This window comes from Papio anubis, chromosome 8 (assembly GCF_008728515.1).
Source record: "Papio anubis isolate 15944 chromosome 8, Panubis1.0, whole genome shotgun sequence".
Taxonomy (NCBI): domain Eukaryota; kingdom Metazoa; phylum Chordata; class Mammalia; order Primates; family Cercopithecidae; genus Papio; species Papio anubis.
Genome location: NC_044983.1, coordinates 90,445,416 through 90,466,208, shown reverse-complemented (window position 1 = coordinate 90,466,208; position 20,793 = coordinate 90,445,416). Strand labels below are relative to the sequence as shown.

General features: G+C 40.0%; 1 protein-coding gene and 1 non-coding gene across 8 annotated transcripts in view; both read right to left on the bottom strand.

The window, feature by feature from the left end:
* The window catches only part of NDUFAF6 (NADH:ubiquinone oxidoreductase complex assembly factor 6), a 107,680-nt gene that overhangs the window by 60,760 nt on the left and 26,127 nt on the right, over positions 1-20,793 (bottom strand). For 4 of the 7 annotated variants that reach the window (XM_021942514.2, XM_003902987.5, XM_021942517.1 and 1 more), the window contains 3 exons: positions 20,502-20,603; positions 16,816-16,872; positions 6,872-8,482 (listed from right to left, as the gene is read on the bottom strand). In XM_021942514.2, coding sequence (XP_021798206.1) covers positions 8,354-8,482; positions 16,816-16,872; positions 20,502-20,603 — 288 coding nt within the window. In that variant the 3' untranslated portion in view covers positions 6,872-8,353. Of the gene's footprint in view, positions 1-6,871; positions 8,483-16,815; positions 16,873-20,501; positions 20,604-20,793 lie in introns of those variants that run through there. The other 3 variants (XR_002523896.2, XM_021942515.2, XM_021942516.2) reach the window with 1 other exon arrangement.
* LOC116268683 lies at positions 11,007-11,109 on the bottom strand. The gene has a single exon (XR_004175856.1). It is a non-coding gene; the product is annotated as a U6 spliceosomal RNA (small nuclear RNA).

Below are 20,793 nucleotides of genomic sequence, written 5' to 3'. Positions count from 1 at the left end.
TAGGAAGAATCAATATTGTGAAAATGGCCATACTGCCCAAGGTAATTTATAGATTCAGTGCCATTCCCATCAAGCTACCAATGACTTTCTTCACAGAATTGGAAAAAACTACTTTAAAGTTCATATGGAACCAAAAAAGAGCCTGCATTGCCAAGACAATCCTAATTCAGAAGAACAAAACTGGAGGAATCATGCTACCTGACTTCAAACTATACTACAAGGCTACAGTAACCAAAACAGCATGCTACTGGTACCAAAACATAGAGATATAGACCAATGGAACAGAATAGAGCCCTCAGAAATAATACCACACATCTACAACCATCTGATCTTTGACAAACCTGAGAAAAACAAGAAATGGGGAAAGGATTCCCTATTTAACAAATGGTGCTGGGAAAACTGGCTAGTCATATGTAGAAAGCTGAAACTGGATCCCTTCCTTACACCTTATACAAAAATCAATTCAAGATGGATTAAAGACTTAAATGTTGGACCTAAAACCATAAAAACCCTAGAAGAAAACCTAGGCAATACCATTCAGGACATAGGCATGGGCAAGGACTTCACGACTAAAACACCAAAAGCAATGGTAACGAAAGCCAAAATTGACAAATAGGATCTAATTAAACTAAAGAACTTCTGCATAGCAAAAGAAACTACCATCAGAGTGAATAGGCAACCTACAGAATGGGAGAAAATTTTTACAATCTACCCATCTGACAAAGGGCTAATATTCAGAATCTACAAGGAACTTAAACAAATTTACAAGAAAAAATCAAACCACCCCATCAAAAAGTGGGCAAAGGATATGAACAGACACTTCTCAAAAGAAGACATTTATGCAGCCAACTGACACAGGAACAAATGCTCATCATCTCTGGCCATTACAGAAATGCAAATCAAAACGACAATGAGATACCATCTCACACCAGTTAGAATGGCGATCATTAGAAAGTCAGGAAACAACAGGTGCTGGAGAGGATGTGGAGAAATAGGAACACTTTTACACTGTTGGTGGGACTGTAAACTAGTTCAACCATTGTGGAAGACAGTGTGGCGATTCCTCAGGGATCTAGAACTAGAAGTACCATATGACCCAGCCATCCCATTACTGGGCGTATACCCAAAAGATTATGAATCATGCTGTTATAAAGACACATGCACATGTATGTTTATTGTGGCACTATTCACAATAGCAAAGACTTGGAACTAACTCAAATGTCCATCAATGATAGACTGGATTAAAAAATGTGGCACATATACACCATGAAATACTATGCAGTCATAAAAAAAGGATGAGTTTGTGTCCTTTATAGGGACATGGATGCAGCTGGAAACCATCATTCTGAGCAAACTATCGCAAGAACAGAAAACCAAACACCGCATGTTCTCACTCATAGGTGGGAATTGAATGAGAACACATGGACACAGGAAGGGGAACATCACACACCAGGGCCTGCTGGGGGTGGGAGGAGCAGGGAGGGATAGCATTAGGAGATATACCTAATGTAAATGATGAGTTAACAGGTGCAGCACACCAACATGGCATATGTATACATATGTAACAAACCTGCACATTGTGCACATGTACCCTAGAACTTAAAATAAAATTAAAAAAAAAAAAAAAGGAGCAGGTGAAGGGAGGGCAGAAGGTCAGAGAGATTGTTTTCCGAGGCCTGCTTCTGAGGCCTAAAGCACTCCAACATTATAGCAAAAGACTGTAACAAGGGTTATGGGAGTTATGAGCCGGAAATCATGAACACACACACACATGAATGAATGATAATATCACAGTGGCTATGTCTTACCTGGTGAAATTATGGGTGACTTAAAATATTTTCCCTTTACACTTTTGTGTTTATGTTTTTCCTCATGATTTTTACAGTGAGCACTTAGGAGTTAGCTGTGTAAGCAGAAAATAAACATATTCATTTTTCAAATGACCTCTTAAGAAAGAGTGTATTGGCCAGGCGCAGTGGCTCATGTCTGTAATCCCAGCACTTTGGGAGGCCGAGGTGGGTGGATCACGAGGTCAGGAGATCAAGACCATTCTGGCTAACACGGTGAAACCCCGTCTCTACTAAAAAAAAATACAAAATAGTAGCCGGGTGTGGTGGTGGGCGCCTGTAGTCCCAGCTACTCAGGAGGCTGAGGCAGGAGAATGGTGTGAACCCAGGAGGCAAAGCTTTCAGTGAGCCGAGATCGCACCATTGCACTCCAGCCTGGGCGACAGAGCAAGACTCCGCCTCAAACAACAACAACAACAACAAAAGAGTGTATTACACATTCCCTCAAAACAAGATTCAACCAGATCTATTTCTAACATCTTAAATAGAATAGCTTACAAGAAAGGGGTGCAGGCAGCGTCTTTATGTTGATTAACTTGAGAAATGTCTTAATCAGTTTAGAAAACTGTCATCATATAAAACTGCAGCAAGAAACAAATATAGGACATAGTGAAATAGCTTCTCAAATCAATGTTGTGTTCCTAAAGAATCCTTGTGGTGCCCATGAAAGAGATCCTGTGGTTTTAAAAAAAGCTTCTGAACTTACTATCTGAGAAATTTATTATGTAGGCTTGTGTTTAAACACACAGGATATTATTATATAACTAAGCAGCTGGGAAGATTAATCGTGATTAAAAATAAAAGGGAAAACACAGTACATCATGGCAGGACTGTTTTTCTTTTTTTTTGGTTTGGTTTGGTTTTGAGACAAAGTCTCGCTGTGTCACCCAGGCTGGAGTACAGTGGCACAATCTCAGCTCACTGCAACCTCTGCCTCCTGGGTTCAAGCGATTCTCCTGCCTCAGCCCCCTGAGTAGCTGGGACCACAGGCGCCTGCCACCACACCTGGCTAATTTTTGTATTTTCAGTAGAGACGTGGTTTCACCATGTTGGCTAGGCTGGTCTTGAACTCCTGACCTTGTGATCCACCCGCCTCAGGCTTCCAAAGTGTTGGGACTACAAGTGTGAGCCACTGCAGGAAAACAGTATTTGTGGAGGGGAATAAAATGTCAACCCACAGACTTATCAAATAACAATAAAGACATTTTATCTCATATCTGATTCAAAGGGCACTGCTTATCTAAAGATATGATTACATTAGAAACATTGTAGATAATCTCCATTAGGATATACACAAAATACATGTTATGGACCATCTGTGGATAGGTACTTGTTTTCAAATCTCATGTCACTCTTAAAATCCCAACACCTTAATGTGGCCTATGATTTCCTTATCCGTCCAGCCTCACTTCCTCCTCACTCTGCTTTCCAGTTGTACTCAACAACCTGGTTTCTTGAACGTCCCATGTGTTGCCCAGACACCACAGCTTTGACACAGACTTCCAGTTCCATCTTTCTGATATCCAGTTTGTCCTTCACATATCAGACAGAACCCCAATTTACATTTCCTGAGAGCCCCCAGCCCACATCATACTACAGCATGTTCATTCGAACCACAAAGATTTTCAGAGTGGCAACAGGATCTACTTTAGGTTCTGGGTATACAAAGATAAATAAAACATTGTCCTACACTCAAGTAATATGGCTAAGTGAGAGAGAAATGTGTAAACAGTTAAAAGACAGCAGGCATTTTGGGAGAAAGCACGGCTGTGCTTTGTGAAGTCAGCCTCAAATTTCAGATCCCTTGTTATTAATCTACCATCCACCGATTCTCCTGAACCATTGGTCACAAGCACAAGTATTTAGAGTAAGCAAGTGACATGAATGTTTGAGTCAGGCTGAGTCTGAGATAATAGCTCATGCCTTGACCTGTGGCCAATTGGAGAGGACACATCTTGTCTAAAACATTCAATTTCTCATTCTTTTTCAAATGCCATGCTTGCAAAACAAAATGTGCCTGCAGGCCTCATTTGGTTCAGGCTGCCAGTCTGTCTTTTGTACAATAATATTAACGTGTGTTGTTTACTACATGTAGGTCACTATTCTAAGCACTTTACATGGAGAAATTCATGTATTCCTCACAACCACCACTGAGGTTGGTATGATTTTGCCTGTTTTACAAATGGAGCAAGAGGCTTGGGGTAATTTGCTGAGGTTACACAACTCTTAGGGTGGCAGAGCTGGGACTGAACCCACACAGACAGGCTACTCTGGAGTTCACACACACTTTTTTTTTTTTTTTTGAGTCAGAGTCTCTCTGTCACCCAGGCTGCAGCGCAGTGGCGCGATCCTGCTTGGCTCACTGCAACCTCCACCTCCTGTGCTCAAACAATCCTCCCACCTCAGCCATTGGAGTAGCTGGGACTACAGGCATTCGCCATTATGCCTGGCTAATTTTTATATTTTTTGTAGAGATGGGGTCTCGCCATGTTGCCCAGGCTGGTCTTGAACTCCTGGGCTCAAGAGATTCACCTGCCTTGGCCTCCTAAAGTGCTGGGATTACAGGCATGAGCCACTGCGTCCAGCCCACACTCTTAAAAGTACTTCACATCACTGTACAATACTCTACTGCCCTGTAGCTAATAACTGTATTTTTCACCTTATACTACAGAATGAGTTACATATTTAATAATTTATTGTGCCAAATATTCTTTTTTGCTGATGAACAAACTCTTAACTAGTATATACTGATATGATAGAAAAATGTATGTCTACCTATCTATTTATTGTTCCATAAATTTAATCACCTTCCCATTCTACAAGCATCTTTCTCATTTGGAGAGTCTTAACTTTTAAGAAATAACTTCGTACTTACCCAAAAAATATACATTCATTATAGAAAAAAGTAGGTAAAATGAAGTATCAAAATTATTTTAATGCATTCCCTGACTGACTCTTCTCCCCTTCTTCTGACCCATTTCCAACACCCTTCCCAATTTTGGACCTGTGTTCCTTGCAGGAACAAACAGTAGGACGTTTTGTTTTATTTTCAGTAAGGAACCATATAATGTTTACAACTCTAAGGATCTTTCTGGACAAGGCAATTGATTAAGCCAATGTCTTCAGAAAAGTCCAATTTATATGAGCTAAAACAAATCCAAGGGCACTTAGGGATTTGCTGAAATGGAAAAAATATAAACTCCCAAGTCTTTGATCTTAATTCAGTGTTTCAGTAGATCAGGGGATGTGGTCACTTTATTCACAAACTATCCTAAGAACTCTGGACATTCTGTTCTTTTTACATAAGTAAGTTAAAGGCAAAAAAAATCAAGAGTCTTGACATAGACCATCCATTCTGTTTCCTGGCCTTTGTACACACTGTTTCTTCAGCCAGGACCTCCCCACAAAAACGTCAACACTCCCTCCCCAAGCCCTGGGTCCTACCCAATCTTCCTGACACTATTTCTCCTCTGGGAAATCTTCTTTGACTGCCAAGCCGGTGAAGTATCCCCCCACACTCCCCCACCATATACACCCTGTGACCAGCACCTGACACCTATTTCAATTGTCTATTTCTCTCTCACCTAATTTGCAGTTGGAATTTATGTAGTAATTACCTTTTTTAACCTACTTTGTATCTGAAATTTAAGCAGTAATACTTATTTCTAAAAAATGTGTGCCTTTGAGCTTTTAAACTTGGCAGTTTACTTTATAATCTCAAGAATGGTAAAAATAATAATAATAATAATAATAATAGGCTTTGGCATTGAACTAATGTGGATCTGGCAACCAGCTCTAGTACTAATGCCTCCATGACCTTGAACTTAACATCTCTGAGACGTTTTATCATTTGGAAAATAAAGGCCTACTTCACTATGAGGGTTAAAGCACAAAAGTGCAAAGTACACCACCTGTTCAAGTTTGTGTTCAATAAGTGTTAGCTACAGTTACATTTCTCAAGAATTCAACTTCATGAACAGGAGAGATTCAACCACAAGCAAAGAATACTGCCAATTGATTGAGAACTACCCAAAACTTATTTCATAATGATATGCAACTTTACCTACATTGAGAATAACCTGTAATTTATACTTGATATGTTATCTGCTATCCACTTATTCAACATCAAAGTACATCTAAAATCATTTGAAAATCTGACTCCTTTAAAATACTCTAATAAAAACCCTGAGATTTGAAAAATCAAAAAGAATGCCAGCATCATCTAAGGGAGTATCTTTTACACCAGGAAATCAATAGTACAGTAAATTTCACTGATAAAGACTCCACTTGAATCTCTACATTGGTAACTTTAGTTCCTTCAAATCTGTAAGCATCAAATTTAAAATGGTTTAGAAAGTATTTTGAAATTATTTCCTTAATAATAAATCGGCTTCTGAGCCAGTAAAGAATCCACTAATCCAGTCACGTAATTAAACCCTCCTTTTAAGACCCTTAGAAAGGAAGCAAGAAGCTTAGATGACTGCTGCCAAATTTAACCTGGGAAGACCTGCAGATAATGCTTCCTAACAAACTCTCTGATGAACTTTTCAACCCTGGATCGTTCAGAATCCCAAGAGGAAACATGTCCCATTTCCTTGTATTTTCTTTTCTTTTTTATTTTTTTTGAGATGGACTCTTGCTCTGTCACCCAGGTTTGAGTACAGTAGTGTGATCTCAGCTCACTGCAACCTCCGCCTCCTGGGTTCACGCGATTCTCCTGCCTCAGCTTCCCGAGTAGCTGGGATTACAGGCACCCGCCACAACACCAGGCTGACTGTTCTATTTTAAGTAGGGATGGGGTTTCACCATGTTGGCCAGGCTGGTCTCGAACTCGTGACCTCAGGTGATCCACCTGCCTCGGCTGGGATTACAGGTGTGAGCCACCACGCCTGGCCCCATTTCCTTGTATTTTCATTTGAAGATAAGCTGAATGGCTCTCAAAAGCCATAGAATTGAAGAAGGGGATATACTTTCAGCATCAGTACCAACTAAGAGTCTACTAACATACAAAACCACATTGCACATTCATTCAACTATACGTTTATTAATTTCTACTTGCTCTCAATCAGAAGCCATTGTAGGTGTGTGGTGGGGGTGATGTCAAGATGATTGAAACAGTGTATTCTTTTGTTCCAAAAGCTGTTTGAATTTGCAAAAATGTAACATTTTAAGCCACTCACAATTTAAGTAGGCACTAATTCATAGCTGATACCAAAGACTTAAATTGAGATAGAGCCGAATGGGGCAGGAGACAAGGCTACTGAAAATACAGGAAAAAGGAAACTGTGGCATAATCCTGGTCCTGAGAGTGAGATTCATTTAGAGTCAGATCGACCAGTTACCAGCAATGTAAAAAATTTTGGTTTTTCCAATTGGTAGGTATTTTATAAAAGTTTTATATTATTATTAATTATTATTCATTTCTCTTTGAGACAGGGTCTTGCTCTGTCACCCAAGATGGAGTACATTCATGTGTCACTGCGGCCTCACCCTCCTGGGCTCAAGTAATCCTCCCACCTCAGCCTTCCTAGTAGCTGGGCGTGCACCACCACACCTGGCTAGTTTATGTATTTTTGGTCGAGATGGGGTTTTCGATGTTGCCCAGGCTGGTCTCAAACAATTTAAAAGTTTGATGAACAAAAATGTGCCTTATTTCATAGGCTTTTAGGAAAACCAAATGAGAACAATGATGAAAGTATACAGCACAGTGCTCATCACTGGGAAGCACAATGTATGGTGCAGAATGTACAGTATAAAGTGTAGCAACCCTTAAATGGATGTTCCATACAATAGTGTTAATATCACTTATACAAACTTTGTCAATACAGTTTTGTTCACGATCATAATGCTGAATGACAGAGTGAGGCAGTGGGATTAATAAAAAAGTAAAAGCTTCCAGACCAGCCAGAGCTAAAATCAAATTAAGGCTCTAGCTCTTGCCAGCCACTCCGACCTTAAAGAAGTCACATTATTATCATGGATAAATTTTTACACAAGATTGTAAAAATTAAATGTTAGGGATATAAAGCCCACAACACGTGACTGATCCTCCTCAAATATTAATTTCACTCTTTATGACTCCTAAATAAATGCATCTTCCAGCTGTTCTGAACACCTAGGTTATAGCTGCTCAGCATGTAAGCCCCTATGATAACCTGAGCCCTTTCCCCTTTCCTTCCCCAGTGGTGAAGGGAGGATGACATTCCCTCTCCCTGCCCGCTGGCTCGAGTGTGGCTTATGGCCTATGTACAGCTAAACCGATATTCCTGTTGGAGCTCCAGCTTCCAGGGACAGCACAGCAGCCAATGGCAGTGCCTCTGCCAGAATCTCAGCAGTCTTGGCACCCTAGTCCCACGGCAACTTCTCATCAATTTTGTGAGCTACTTGACATCCCATGCAATAAATTCATTTTCTCCTTAACAGTCACTTCCTGTTGTTCCTAAATAAGAACCCTAACTTTTATAAAACTAATAGACTAGAATTAACATCAGTGCCATGAAATTATTTTAATATATTTTTCTCCATGACTGCATATACAAATATAATGGAAGTAATGTATTCTTCTGCTGTAAAGATGGGTGGAATATATCAAAATCCACTCGCCGAATTTTCTTTAGAAAGTCCTCTAGAGAAACCTGGAAAAAAGAGAATAGTAATCACCAGATCATAAAATGATCAAGACTTAAAAAAAAAAAACTAAAGAATAAACACAAGTGTTTAGGCTATGTTAGTTTCCCTGAGATGGTTTTCTATATAATAAGAATTTAAGTGAGAATTTTTAAAGAGAGAAAGAAAATAAAAAGGCATCTAAGAAGCTTCTACTAGACCAGTAAAAGGGTATCACAGATCTAGTACTAGAAAAACCAAGCCTCTTCTGCTCATAATAGAAAAAGCTTTGGTCAAGACATAAAGGATTAGCAAAATCATGTTTCCCTGGACTTAGTACTAAATTCAGTGGAATGCAAACAGGCTGTTTCAATCAGGGAAAACGAAACATCCCCACCTCGAACCCCCAAATGTAGTGTACTATGAGGGGTAGCTCAAGTTGTCTTTTAAGACATTATTTTGTGAAGAAGCCGAACAGGTGTCCACGTTGTTGCTAGAGCACATGATTTTCAACCAGGCAAAATTATCACCCCATCCTTTCCCCACCACAAAAAACCTGACAAAGTTTCCACAAGGATAACAGCAGGATAGAAAACACCAATGATGTGCAGTATCTTTGCATTTTGGTTTTCAATTGTCTTGATTAATTTATAAATTTTTATTTTATTTTAATAACATTTTTGTTAAACAGGCAGGTCACTTAGTTTTGTGCTCCACCTTTCTAAGAGGCACCAGACCTCCTCAGGCCACATAAGCAGCGCCCCCTAGAGTTCTGCAGCACAGAACCTGGGTGATCAATGCAGGGATTATGCCTATAGATTCTGTAGAATATGCAGACAAAAACAAAGAAAACAAAAAATATTTTCTTCCAGACTTTTTTCCCATACTTTTATAAATATAGGAGTGAAATACAAACAAATTCATTATCTACTTTTTAAAACCCTAAACTTACATATATAGACAACAGGAGACATACGCATCAATGTGCCCAGTTGCCTTGTTTTATATTAGCAAGAAACTTAGAAACAATCCAGAGACCAGGTGCGGTGGCTCACACCTGTAATCCCAGCACTTTGGGAGACCAAGGCAGGTGGACTGCTTGAGCTCAAGAGTTCAAGACTCGTCTGGGCAACATGGCAAAACCCCATCTTTCAAAAAATACAAAAACAATTAGCTGGCTGTGGTGGTGCACACCTGTAGTCCCAGCTACTTGGAAGGCTGAGGTGGGAGGATGGCTTCAGCCTGGGAGGTCAAGGCTGCAGTGAGCCTGCACTCTAGCCTGGGTGACAAAGACCCCATCTCAAAAAAAGAGAAACAATCCAGAAATTCTTTGATCTAAAAAAAGAGGAATCATTTGTACAATGAAATATTAATATTATACTGCAGTGAAGTGAATGTACTATAGGTAGATGCAGTAATATGCACTAATATGCACAAATCTCAGAAACATTAAGAGTGTGCACATGTCCTAGAAGACATAAATAGAAAATGATCCTTTTTTATAAAGCTCAAAAACAAAACTAAGCAGTATGTTGTTCAGGAATATATAAAATGATGAAAGTCTTCTTGGAATGAAAGGAAGAAAATAATACACACAAAATTGAGGAGAGCTACCTAAAAATAAAGGCAGTGGGCCGGGCACGGTGGCTCATGCCTGTAATCCCAGCACTTTGGGAGGACGAGGTCAGGATCATGAGGTCAGGAGATCGAGACCATCCTGGCCAACATGGTGAAACCCCATCTCTACTAAAAATACAAAAAATTAGCCAGGAGTGGTGGTGGGCGCCTGTAGTCCCAGCTACTCGGGAGGCTGAGGCAGGAGAATGGCGTGAATCCAGGAGGCAGACCTTGCAGTGAGCTGAGATCGCGCCACTGCACTCCAGCCTGGGCGACAGAGCAAGACTCCGTCTCAAAAAAAAAAAAAAAAGAAAAATTAAGGCATTGGCAGGGGAATGAAATGGGAAAAACATGAGTGCAATTTAATGGTGACATGCTAGTTCCTGGCTTGAGTGGTAAGTTCATGGTGTTTATTACGCTATACATTGCAATATATACACCTAGACAGATATATTCATTTTTAATATATAGCAAATATTAACAATTTTAAAAGAGAATAAAAGAAAAAACTTTGAAAATATTTCACTGCACTTTCTTTCACATGTTCTCTTGGTTTTGAAAATATTTTAGTGTACTTCCTTTCAGATGCTTTTTTTTTTTAAAAAAAAAAAAAGCTCATGCTATTTCATGTTCTATAACTTGCTTTTTTATCCCTTAATATACTGTGATCAACTTGCTATCTGTAAGAATGTTAATTTTAATAGCGTTATTATATTAATTATAAGAAATAGTTAACAAAATTAAGGTACACACACAATAGAATATTATATAGCCATTAAGTGTTAGATTTATAAATTTTTTAAATGATTCAAAAAATGTTCAACAAACAGTACACTAACATATGAAGTATAATTTCAACTATACACAAAAATTAATTTCCAAAAACCCCAGAATGACTAGCAGTTCTCTTTTGGTGTTAGAATTATAGGTAATTTTTTTTTAATGGAATGCTTCATGAATTTGCGTGTCATCCTTGCGCAGGGGCCATGCTAATCTTCTCCGTATCATTCCAAAGTTAGTATATGTGCTGCTGAAGCAAGCATGGGTGATTGCTATTTTCTCCTAATACTGTTTATATTGTCCAAATCTTTACTATGAAATGTATTGCTTTTAGGATTAGGAGAAAATTCCATTAGAATACAGAGGAAATGTGACCTCAAAATCAGACAGAACTCAAGTGGATATTTTTACATCAGGCTTTGGTTCAAAGGAAAGTCTAGCTAATGGTAAATAAACTGAGTAACAAATTGATTGTGAAACTCTCAAAGACACTACAAATTTCTGAATATGAATTCTTGAAACCTCATCTATGAAGAATACACCATACCTAGATTAGTCATGTTCAAAGAGTTTTAAACTGCAAATCCTTTCCTTGAACAAAATAATTAACAGATGCCCCACATATAAAACAAGTAAGAGGCCCTGTCCAAGCTGGAATGAGGGTGTATGACAGAAGCAGTTCCTCAGGAATTGCCATGTTGCCACTCTAGTCTCTCTTGGCACAGGATAGAAACTGAGAGCTGGGGCTGACTACGGTGGCTCACGCCTATAATCCCAGCACTGTGGGAGGCCAAGGCGGGTGGATCACCTGAAGTCAGGCATTCGAGACCAGCCTGGCCAACACAGTGAAACCCCTCCTCTACTGAAAATATAAAAATTAGCAGGGCATGGTGGCGCATGCCTGTAATCCCAGCTGCTCGGGAGGCTGAGGCAGGAGAATTGCTTGAACCCCAGAGGCAGAAGCTGCAGTGAGGAGAGATCATGCCATTGCACTCCAGCCTGAGCAACAGAGCAAGACTCTGTCTCAAAAAAAACCAAAAAAACAAAAAAACAGAAGCTGAGAGCTGGGCCCCACCCCCAGAGTTTCTGATTCAGCAGGTCAGTGGTGGAGCCCAAAATCTGCATTTCTAACAAGTTCCCCAGTGAGGTGGATATTGCTGGTCCAGGGACCACATTTTGGGAACCACTGGTCTATGACAGTGGTTTTTACCCCTGGCCATACCTTACAATTAAAACTAAAGGGGGCTGGGCACAGTGTTTTATGCCTGTAATCCCAATACTTTGAGAGGCCAAGGCTGGAGGATTGCTTGGGTTCAGAAGTTCAAGACCAGCCTGGACAACATAGTGAGATTTCATCTCTTCCAAAAGTAATTTTTAAAATTAGCTGGGTGTGTTGGTACACGCCTGTGCTCCTAATTATTTGGGAGGCTGAGGTGGGAGGATCACTTGAGCCTAAGAGTTTGAGACTGTAATGGGCCATGACTCCACCACTGCACTCCAACCTGGGCAACAGAGTGAGATTCTGTCTCAAAAAAAAAAAAAAAAAGGCCAGGCATGGTGGCTCACACCTGTAATCCCAGCACTTTGGGAGGCCAAGGCAGGCAGATCACTTGAGGCCAGGAGATCAAGACCAGCCTGGCCAACATGGCGAAACCTGTCTCTACTAAAAATACAAAAAAATCAGCCAGGCGTGGTGGTACACGTCTGTAATCCCAGCTACTCGGGAGACTGAGGCCTGAGAATCACTTGAACCTGGGAGGCAGAGGCTGCAGTGAGCCAAGATCATAACCAGTGCACTCTAGCCTGGGCAATGGAGTGAGAATCTGCCTCCAAAAAGAAAGAAAAGTAAAAAGGGAAGCTTTTAAAAAGTATCAATGCCTGGGTCCACCAATTTAATTGGTCTGGGGCGGGGCAGCCAAGCATTGTTTAGATCTTTTTAAAGCTCTCCAAGTGATTATAAGGGGCATACAGGGTTGAGAACAACCTTTTTCTACAAAAGTTAATGAAACAAAGTCCTTAACCTTTATGAAGCTTACTTAGTATGTTAAACAGCTGATGGTATATCCATCAACCACTAAACAGGGTGATACAGAATAATGTGTTGACGTACACAAAATACACATATGATTATATGTATATGAAAGGTTCAGAAAGATGAACAGACATTCTCCCCAGATAGAGTGGAATTGTGTGAACTCTAATTTCTTCTTTTGTATCTCTTACACTTTGAAAATTTAAAATATTAATGTACTACTTTTATAATTAGCAAGGTCAATTAAGAAACAAAATGATTTCAAACACACAGACCTGAAAACTAAGATAGAGGATGTGAAGGGATCAAAATTAATCTCTAAGTATATTTTAGAGGGAAAAGGTAGATATGTTTGGTATTACAGAAAATGTGTAAGTTTACAATTTTCAAAGATTACATATCTTTGAACCCTGGTTTCTATCTATAAAATGAAGTAACCATATTTTTGCTAGGAAGACTAGGAATAATGATGGAATGACCTAACCCAGGGCCTGTCTCATAAAAGGTTCTAAGTAACTGGTAGCAATTATCACTTCTCTATGGAGATTTAGAACAACAGTTCCCAAACCTGTCTATGCATCAGAATCACCTAGGGAACTTTTTTTTGTTGTTGTTATACTTTAAGTTCTAGGGTACATGTGCACAACGTGCAGGTTTGTTACATACGTATACTTGTGCCATGTTGGTGTGTTGCACCCATCAACTCATCAGCACCCATCAACTCGTCATTTACATCAGGTATAACTCCCAGTGCAACCCCTCCTCCCTCCCCCCTCCCCATGATAGGCCCCGGTGTGTGATGTTCCCCTTCCCGAGTCCAAGTGATCTCATTGTTCAATTCCCACCTATGAGTAAGAACACGCGGTGTTTGGTTTTCTGTTCTTGTGATAGTTTGCTGAGAAGGATGGTTTCCAGCTGCATCCATGTCCCTACAAAGGACACAAACTCATCCTTTTTTATGGCTGCATAGTATTCCATGGTGTACATGTGCCACATTTTCTTAATCCAGTCTGTCACTGATGGACATTTGGGTTGATTCCAAGTCTTTGCTATTGTGAATAGTGCCGCAATAAACATACGTATGCATGTGTCTTTATAACAGCATGATTTATAATCCTTCGGGTATATACCCCGTAATGGGATGGCTGGGTCATACGGTATTTCTAGTTCTAGATCCTTGAGGAATCGCCATACTGTTTTCCACAATGGTTGAACTAGTTTACAGTCCCACCAACAGTGTAAAAGTGTTCCTATTTCTCCACATCCTCTCCAGCACCTGTTGTTTCCTGACTTTTTAATGATTGCCATTCTAACTGGCGTGAGATGGTATCTCATTGTGGTTTTGATTTGCATTTCTCTGATGGCCAGTGATGACAAGCAGTTTTTCATGTGTCTATTGGCTACATGCATGTCTTCTTTTGAGAAATGTCTGTTCATATCCTTTGCCCACTTTTCGATGGGGTTGTTTGTTTTTTTCCTGTAAATTTGTTTGAGTTCTTTGTAGGTTCTGGATATTAGCCCTTTGTCAGATGAGTAGATTGCAAAAATTTTCTCCCATTCTGTAGGTTGCCTATTCACTCTGATGGTAGTTTCTTTTGCTGTGCAGAAGCTCTTTAGTTTAACTAGATCCCATTTGTCAATTTTGGCTTTTGTTGCCGTTGCTTTTGGTGTTTTAGACATGAAGTCCTTGCCCATGCCTATATCCTGAATGGTATTACCTAGGTTTTCTTCTAGGGTTTTTATGGTATTAGGGCTAACATTTAAGTCTCTAATCCATCTTGAATTAATTTTTGTATAAGGTGTAAGGAAAGGATCCAGTTTCAGCTTTCTACTTATGGCTAGCCAATTATCCCAGCACCATTTATTAAATATGGAATCCTTTCCCCATTTCTTGTTTTTCTCAGGTTTGTCAAAGATCAGATGGCTGTAGATGTGTGGTATTATTTCTGAGGGCTCTGTTCTGTTCCATTGGTCTATATCTCTGTTTTGGTACCAGTAGCATGCTGTTTTGGTTACTGTAGCCTTGTAGTATAGTTTAAAGTCAGGTAGCGTGATGCCTCCAGCTTTGTTCTTTTGACTTAGGATTGTCTTGGCAATGCAGGCTCTTTTTTGGTTCCATATGAACTTTAAAGCAGTTTTTTCCAATTCTGTGAAGAAAGTCATTGGTAGCTTGATGGGGATGGCACTGAATCTATAAATTACCTTGGGCAGTATGGCCATTTTCACGATATTGATTCTTGCTATCCATGAGCATGGCATGTTCTTCCATTTGTTTGTGTCCTCTTTTATTTCACTGAGCAGTGGTTTGTAGTTCTCCTTGAAGAGGTCCTTTACATCCCTTGTAAGTTGGATTCCTAGGTGTTTTATTCTCTTTGAAGCAATTGTGAATGGAAGTTCATTCATGATTTGGCTCTCTGTTTGTCTGTTACTGGTGTATAAGAATGCTTGTGATTTTGAGACCCTGAAGGAAGCACTAAACATGGAAAGGGGCCGGGCGCGGTGGCTCAAGCCTGTAATCCCAGCACTTTGGGAGGCCGAGACGGGTGGATCACGAGGTCAGGAGATCGAGACTATCCTGGCTAACACGGTGAAACCCCGTCTCTACTAAGAAATACAAAAAACTAGCCGGGCGAGGTGGCGGGCGCCTGTAGTCCCAGCTACTCGGGAGGCTGAGGCAGGAGAATGGCATGAACCCGGGAGGCGGAGCTTGCAGTGAGCTGAGATCCGGCCACTGCACTCCAGCCTGGGTGACAGAGCGAGACTCCGTCTCAAAACAAAACAAAACAAAACAAAACAAAACAAAAAAACACAAAAAAAAAACCATGGAAAGGAACAACCAGTACCAGCCATTGCAAAAACATGCCAAAATGTAAAGACCATCGATGCTAGGAAGAAACTGCATCAACTAACGAGCAAAATAACCAGCTAATATCACAATGACAGGATCAAATTCATACATAACAATATTTACCTTAAATGTAAATGGACTAAATGGTCCAATTAAAAGACAAAGACTGGCAAATTGGATAAAGAGTCAAGACCCATCAGTTTGCTGTATTCAGGAGACCCATCTCACATGCAGAGACACACATAGGCTCAAAATAAACGGATGGAGGAAGATCTACCAAGCAAATGGAGAACAAAAAAAAGCAGGGGTTGCAATCCTAGTCTCTGATAAAACAGACTTTAAACCATCAAAGATCAAAAGAGACAAAGAAGGCCATTACATAATGGTAAAGGGATCAATTCAACAGGAAGAGCTAACTATCCTAAATATATATGCACCCAATATAGGAGCACCCAGATTCATAAAGCAAGTCCTTAGAGACTTACAAAGGAACTTCTTAAAATCACAGATTCTCCTAGGAACTGGCTTCCTCCTCAATCCCAAAAGTCTTACTTAGTAAGAAGACTCCAGGAATCTATATTTTTAAAAAGTTTTCCAGGTTACCCCACTGCAACCAGCTCCGCAGTGGGCTATGAACCACTGTTCTGGAACCACTGCTACCATATGGTCAGGTCACAATGGAGAAAAAAATGAACAAAAGAGTAAGTAATACTTATATAGCTATAAGCAGCCTAACAATCCTACAAGGTAGTTTCTCCTATTATTCCCATTTCACCTCAGAGTAAACTGAGGAATGTGGTTATTAAGGAACTTAAGGTCTCATTGCTAGTAAGGGGCAAAACAGATTCAAGCCAATGCAATCTGGCTGCAAAGTCAGTGCTAAAAACTCAGCTCACCTGCCTCTGAGAAATACAGAAATGACCCTCAGCAAAAGCATCAATAACTAATGAAAGCCACCATGAGGGAGGGAAATAAAAACAAAGGCCCCAAACTAAAGAAGTGCATTGGGAACTTTATAAAATATAAAAACAGATCATACACATCTGCTTCATTAATTATACAGCCTTCTCTGTTAATCTACTTACCGTCTGAAGAAAAGCAGGAAATGCTTTCACAGGAACACTTTTGTGAAAGGACCTAGCCTAAAAAGGAAGAGGAAAGGAAGCTGGTCAAAATTAAGCAAATAAACACTCTCGCTCTGAAAGCAACACCAGCAGTTTAACAATATTGATAGGGCCTCTCTAAAATGCAAGAAAACAGCTCATCTCCTGTAGATTAAGATTAGTTTCCTAAGCCTAAAGGACTCAGAAAAAAGTAACTACTGTAGTAAAAATTCCATCCTTTCTTAGCTCTAGCATCCTTCTTAGCTTTAGCATCTTCCAGCTATCTTACAATATCTCATAATAACTTTGACTCCCCAGCTCTGTGGTAAGTGGGAAATGAAGAAATACTTGCATTACCAAGTCCTGTGCACCCCTAGCTTAGACTGACTTTTTCTCCTGTTTAAATGAGTAAGATCCTCCTAGGTGATCTCCCTGTGTTCCCTGACCTTTAATTCGTTCCACGCAGCCAGACAAATTAATGTCCTTACATCATCATTTCATTTTTACCTTCTTTAATTCCCTGATAGGTCGTTTCAACAATTCATCCAGGAATTCAAAGGCCTCCACATCTTGACTCTAACCTCGTCCATCTAACCTAACTCCCTATCACTCTGGGCTACGAACACCTGGTCACTCAGGCTGATGCCCATCATCCTGTATTCGCCAAGCCCACTCTTGTCTCCATGTCTTCATTTATATTTTCCCTAACACCAGGAAGAGCCCTCTACTTCCTGACTCACTTCTTAACCCATTACACTCCAGTTTGACCCCCAACCATTTTCTAAAATTACTCGATGATCATCCATGATTTACTAATCACCATATCTATCTTTTCTCTTCAATTTCTCTGCAGCATATAAAACTCTGATATTCCCCTTTCTTAAATCTTCTCCCTTGATTTTCAAGACACTGGCTCTCAGTTCTATTTCTCTGAACATTCTTTCCTTCCCCTTCTTCCTAATAAATGGCCTTTCTCCTTCACCTTGTAAACAGAGGTAGGCCTCGGGGTTCTGTCCCTGGTCCTCTATACATTCTTTTTCAGCAACACCATCCAAACTTGGAGCTTTAATTATAAGCCTTTTATGTGGATGACTCTCAAATATATCATCTTTAGTCCTGACTTCCTTTAAAAGTCACAATCCTGCATTCTTCAATAGCCCATCTCTCTCTAATCCCCTCAAATTCAATTATGTCCAGCAGCTAGTCCAAAGTCTAATGATCCACACCAAACATAGCATTAGTTTCTGCTGTCATTGTAGCTTTTGAATGGCACCATCAAAGTGCCATACTTGAATTCTTCATGCAACCTTCAACTTTCCCTCTATATGATCTTGCCACAATCCAATTAGTTATCAAGCCTAGTTGATTCTACTTGTTATGTGTGGGCACATATGTATACATATATATATAAATGTACATACACATATATAAACATCTACTGTCTCTAAATCATACTCTTTCTCTCTCTCCTAAGTCTCCTAACTGATCACCCAACTTCTAAATTCTCTTGTGTCAAACACTGCTAGCAGGGTTTCCTACTCCGCAACACTAATATCACTGCTTTATTTGATGATGATGATGAAAACTAACATATTTCATGTACAATATGCCGCACTACGTTATAAACTCTTCATATATGTTAACTCATTTATCCAAATAACCCTTTAAGCTGGGTGCTAAAATGATCCTCTACTACAGATGAGGAAACTGAAGCACAAAGAGGTTAAGATTACATGATTAGTAAATGGCAGAATTAGGATTTAAAGTCAGGCTTCTGGTTCCAGAGTTTGCACTCTCATCCACAATACTCTAATGTCTCTCAAAAGCCTCTACAACTCCATAATCTTTCTTCAATCCGCCATTCCAAACCTATCTTCCAGGACCACATTTCAGATAACCTATACACCAGTGGTGTTCAAACCTGGCTGTTTAATTAGAAATTTAGAAATTTTAATTCCTGGCCCCATCCCAGATTTACTACCCCAATCTCCAGGGAGTGATGCCTGGGAATCGGTATTTCTCAGGTGCCTTATGTGTCCATTGACTGGGACTGCTCAGGTTCCACACAAAGCTTTCCTGCCTTTCATGATTCTGCAGTGTGCTCAGATCTTACCCAAAACTCTGCTAGTTAGTCCTAAGTAATTTCTCATCTAAAGTTCCATGTATTTTATCTATACCTCTGTCAGGGCTGAGAACTGTCTTAGATATTCATGAAATCATGAAATTAAAAAGAAGCTGAAGATAGTCTTTGCCCTCAAAGAGCTTACAATCTGATTACTTACATATTTAATATTTCACAAATATTTACTGAGTGCTCATAATGTACCAGGTACTTTAGATGCTGAAGAATATACAATAGAATCAAACAAAGTCACTTACATTCCAATGAAGTGGGAGGCAATAAGCAAACTTTTAATGTCAGGTAGTGAAAAGCGCTAAGCCAGGTAAGGAGACTGAGGGTGATGGAAAAGGAAGATGTTATTTTAGGTAAGATGGCCAGGGAAGACTTTTCTGATAGGGTGACATTTGAGCACTAACTGGAGTGGAGGTGGGGTACAGGGGAAGAAGCAGGAAAAACAGCAAGTGCAAAAGCCCTGTGGTATGCAGGTACGTGTCCAACTCTGTAGAATCTACTGAAGCCTAAGAAAAAAAAAAAAAAAAAGGTTCACAAGAAGTACTAGGAAAAATTAGCATTATGGGAGCTAAGGAAATAGAAAGTTTCCACCAAGTCTTCAAGAGCCACTGAAATCAAGAAACACTTCAGGGAGAACCAGAAAGGAACAACACCATGGAGATGAATGACAGACAATTTCAAGAAAGAGGAGCACAGTCAACAGTGTCAAATTCCAAACAAAAGTCCTGGAAAAGTTTGAGAGATGAAGAACTAACTCTTAGGGAACAACTAAAGTGACAGGCAGGAGAAATCAGGAACCAGTCCAGGAGCCAAGTCCGAGAATCAATGGAAGAAAAGTCAGAAAGTGACACAGAGAAAAAGAAGTCTATGGTGTCAAAAAAAGAAGAAGAGTTCACAAAAACAAATTGTAAGTGACCATTGAATTTGGCAATAAGGAGAGTTGCCAAACTTGTGATTGTTTATTAGAATGGGCAGGATAGGAACCAAATCACAGCATGATGGGCAGTGCCAAGTGAATGCGGACCACTTCCTTCCAACAGTTCACCTAGGAGAGAAAAATACCAACAGAAGGATCTACAGGCTGCCTGTAAATTCAGAAGGCAGCAGCAACAAACCAGAAGATAAAAGAGGCCACCTATCAGAGAAGCAAACTGAAAACACCAGCTGGGAGTGGCTGAGGGTGCAGCCCCTGGAAGCAGGAAGAGAGGCTTCGGCCTTGGGAGGCAGAAAGACACCCTGTCTTCCAAGAGAGAAGTGGATGGAGCACAGAGGAGCCCACATGAGAAAGCTCGGGCTTGATTTACTCAGTAGAGAACGCATTCATATGCTGTGAGGTGGGGGAAGGGACTTTTTTAAGTGAGAAAAGTTTACAACAGACTCTGAGATAAATCTACTGGGAAACCAATGAAAACTGGAATAAAGACGGCCAAGTTAGGAATACCACAACCATGTTCTAAGAATAGCCACATCTAGATACGATTATTCCCTAAATGATTTGGCAAAAAAAGAAAAAAAAAAAAAAAAGCCGACTTACATGCTTTAGGTGCAAATGTGCCTGACTGGCAATGTCATATATTACATCTCTCACGTTTTTATCTCGGTTCCTCCGTAGAAAGTCCTCTTGTGAAACACCATGCTGTGTGGGGAAATATACATTATATTAGGAATCTAAAAGCACTTCCTTCCAACAGTTCACCTAGGAAAGAAAAATTAAATTGACAATTAAAACTAACTTAGCACAAGAGAACACATGACAGAACAGTACGTACAGTTTAATGCCTATTTTGTCTTTAAAAATGTGTGTGTGCGCGTGCGTGTGTGTGCAT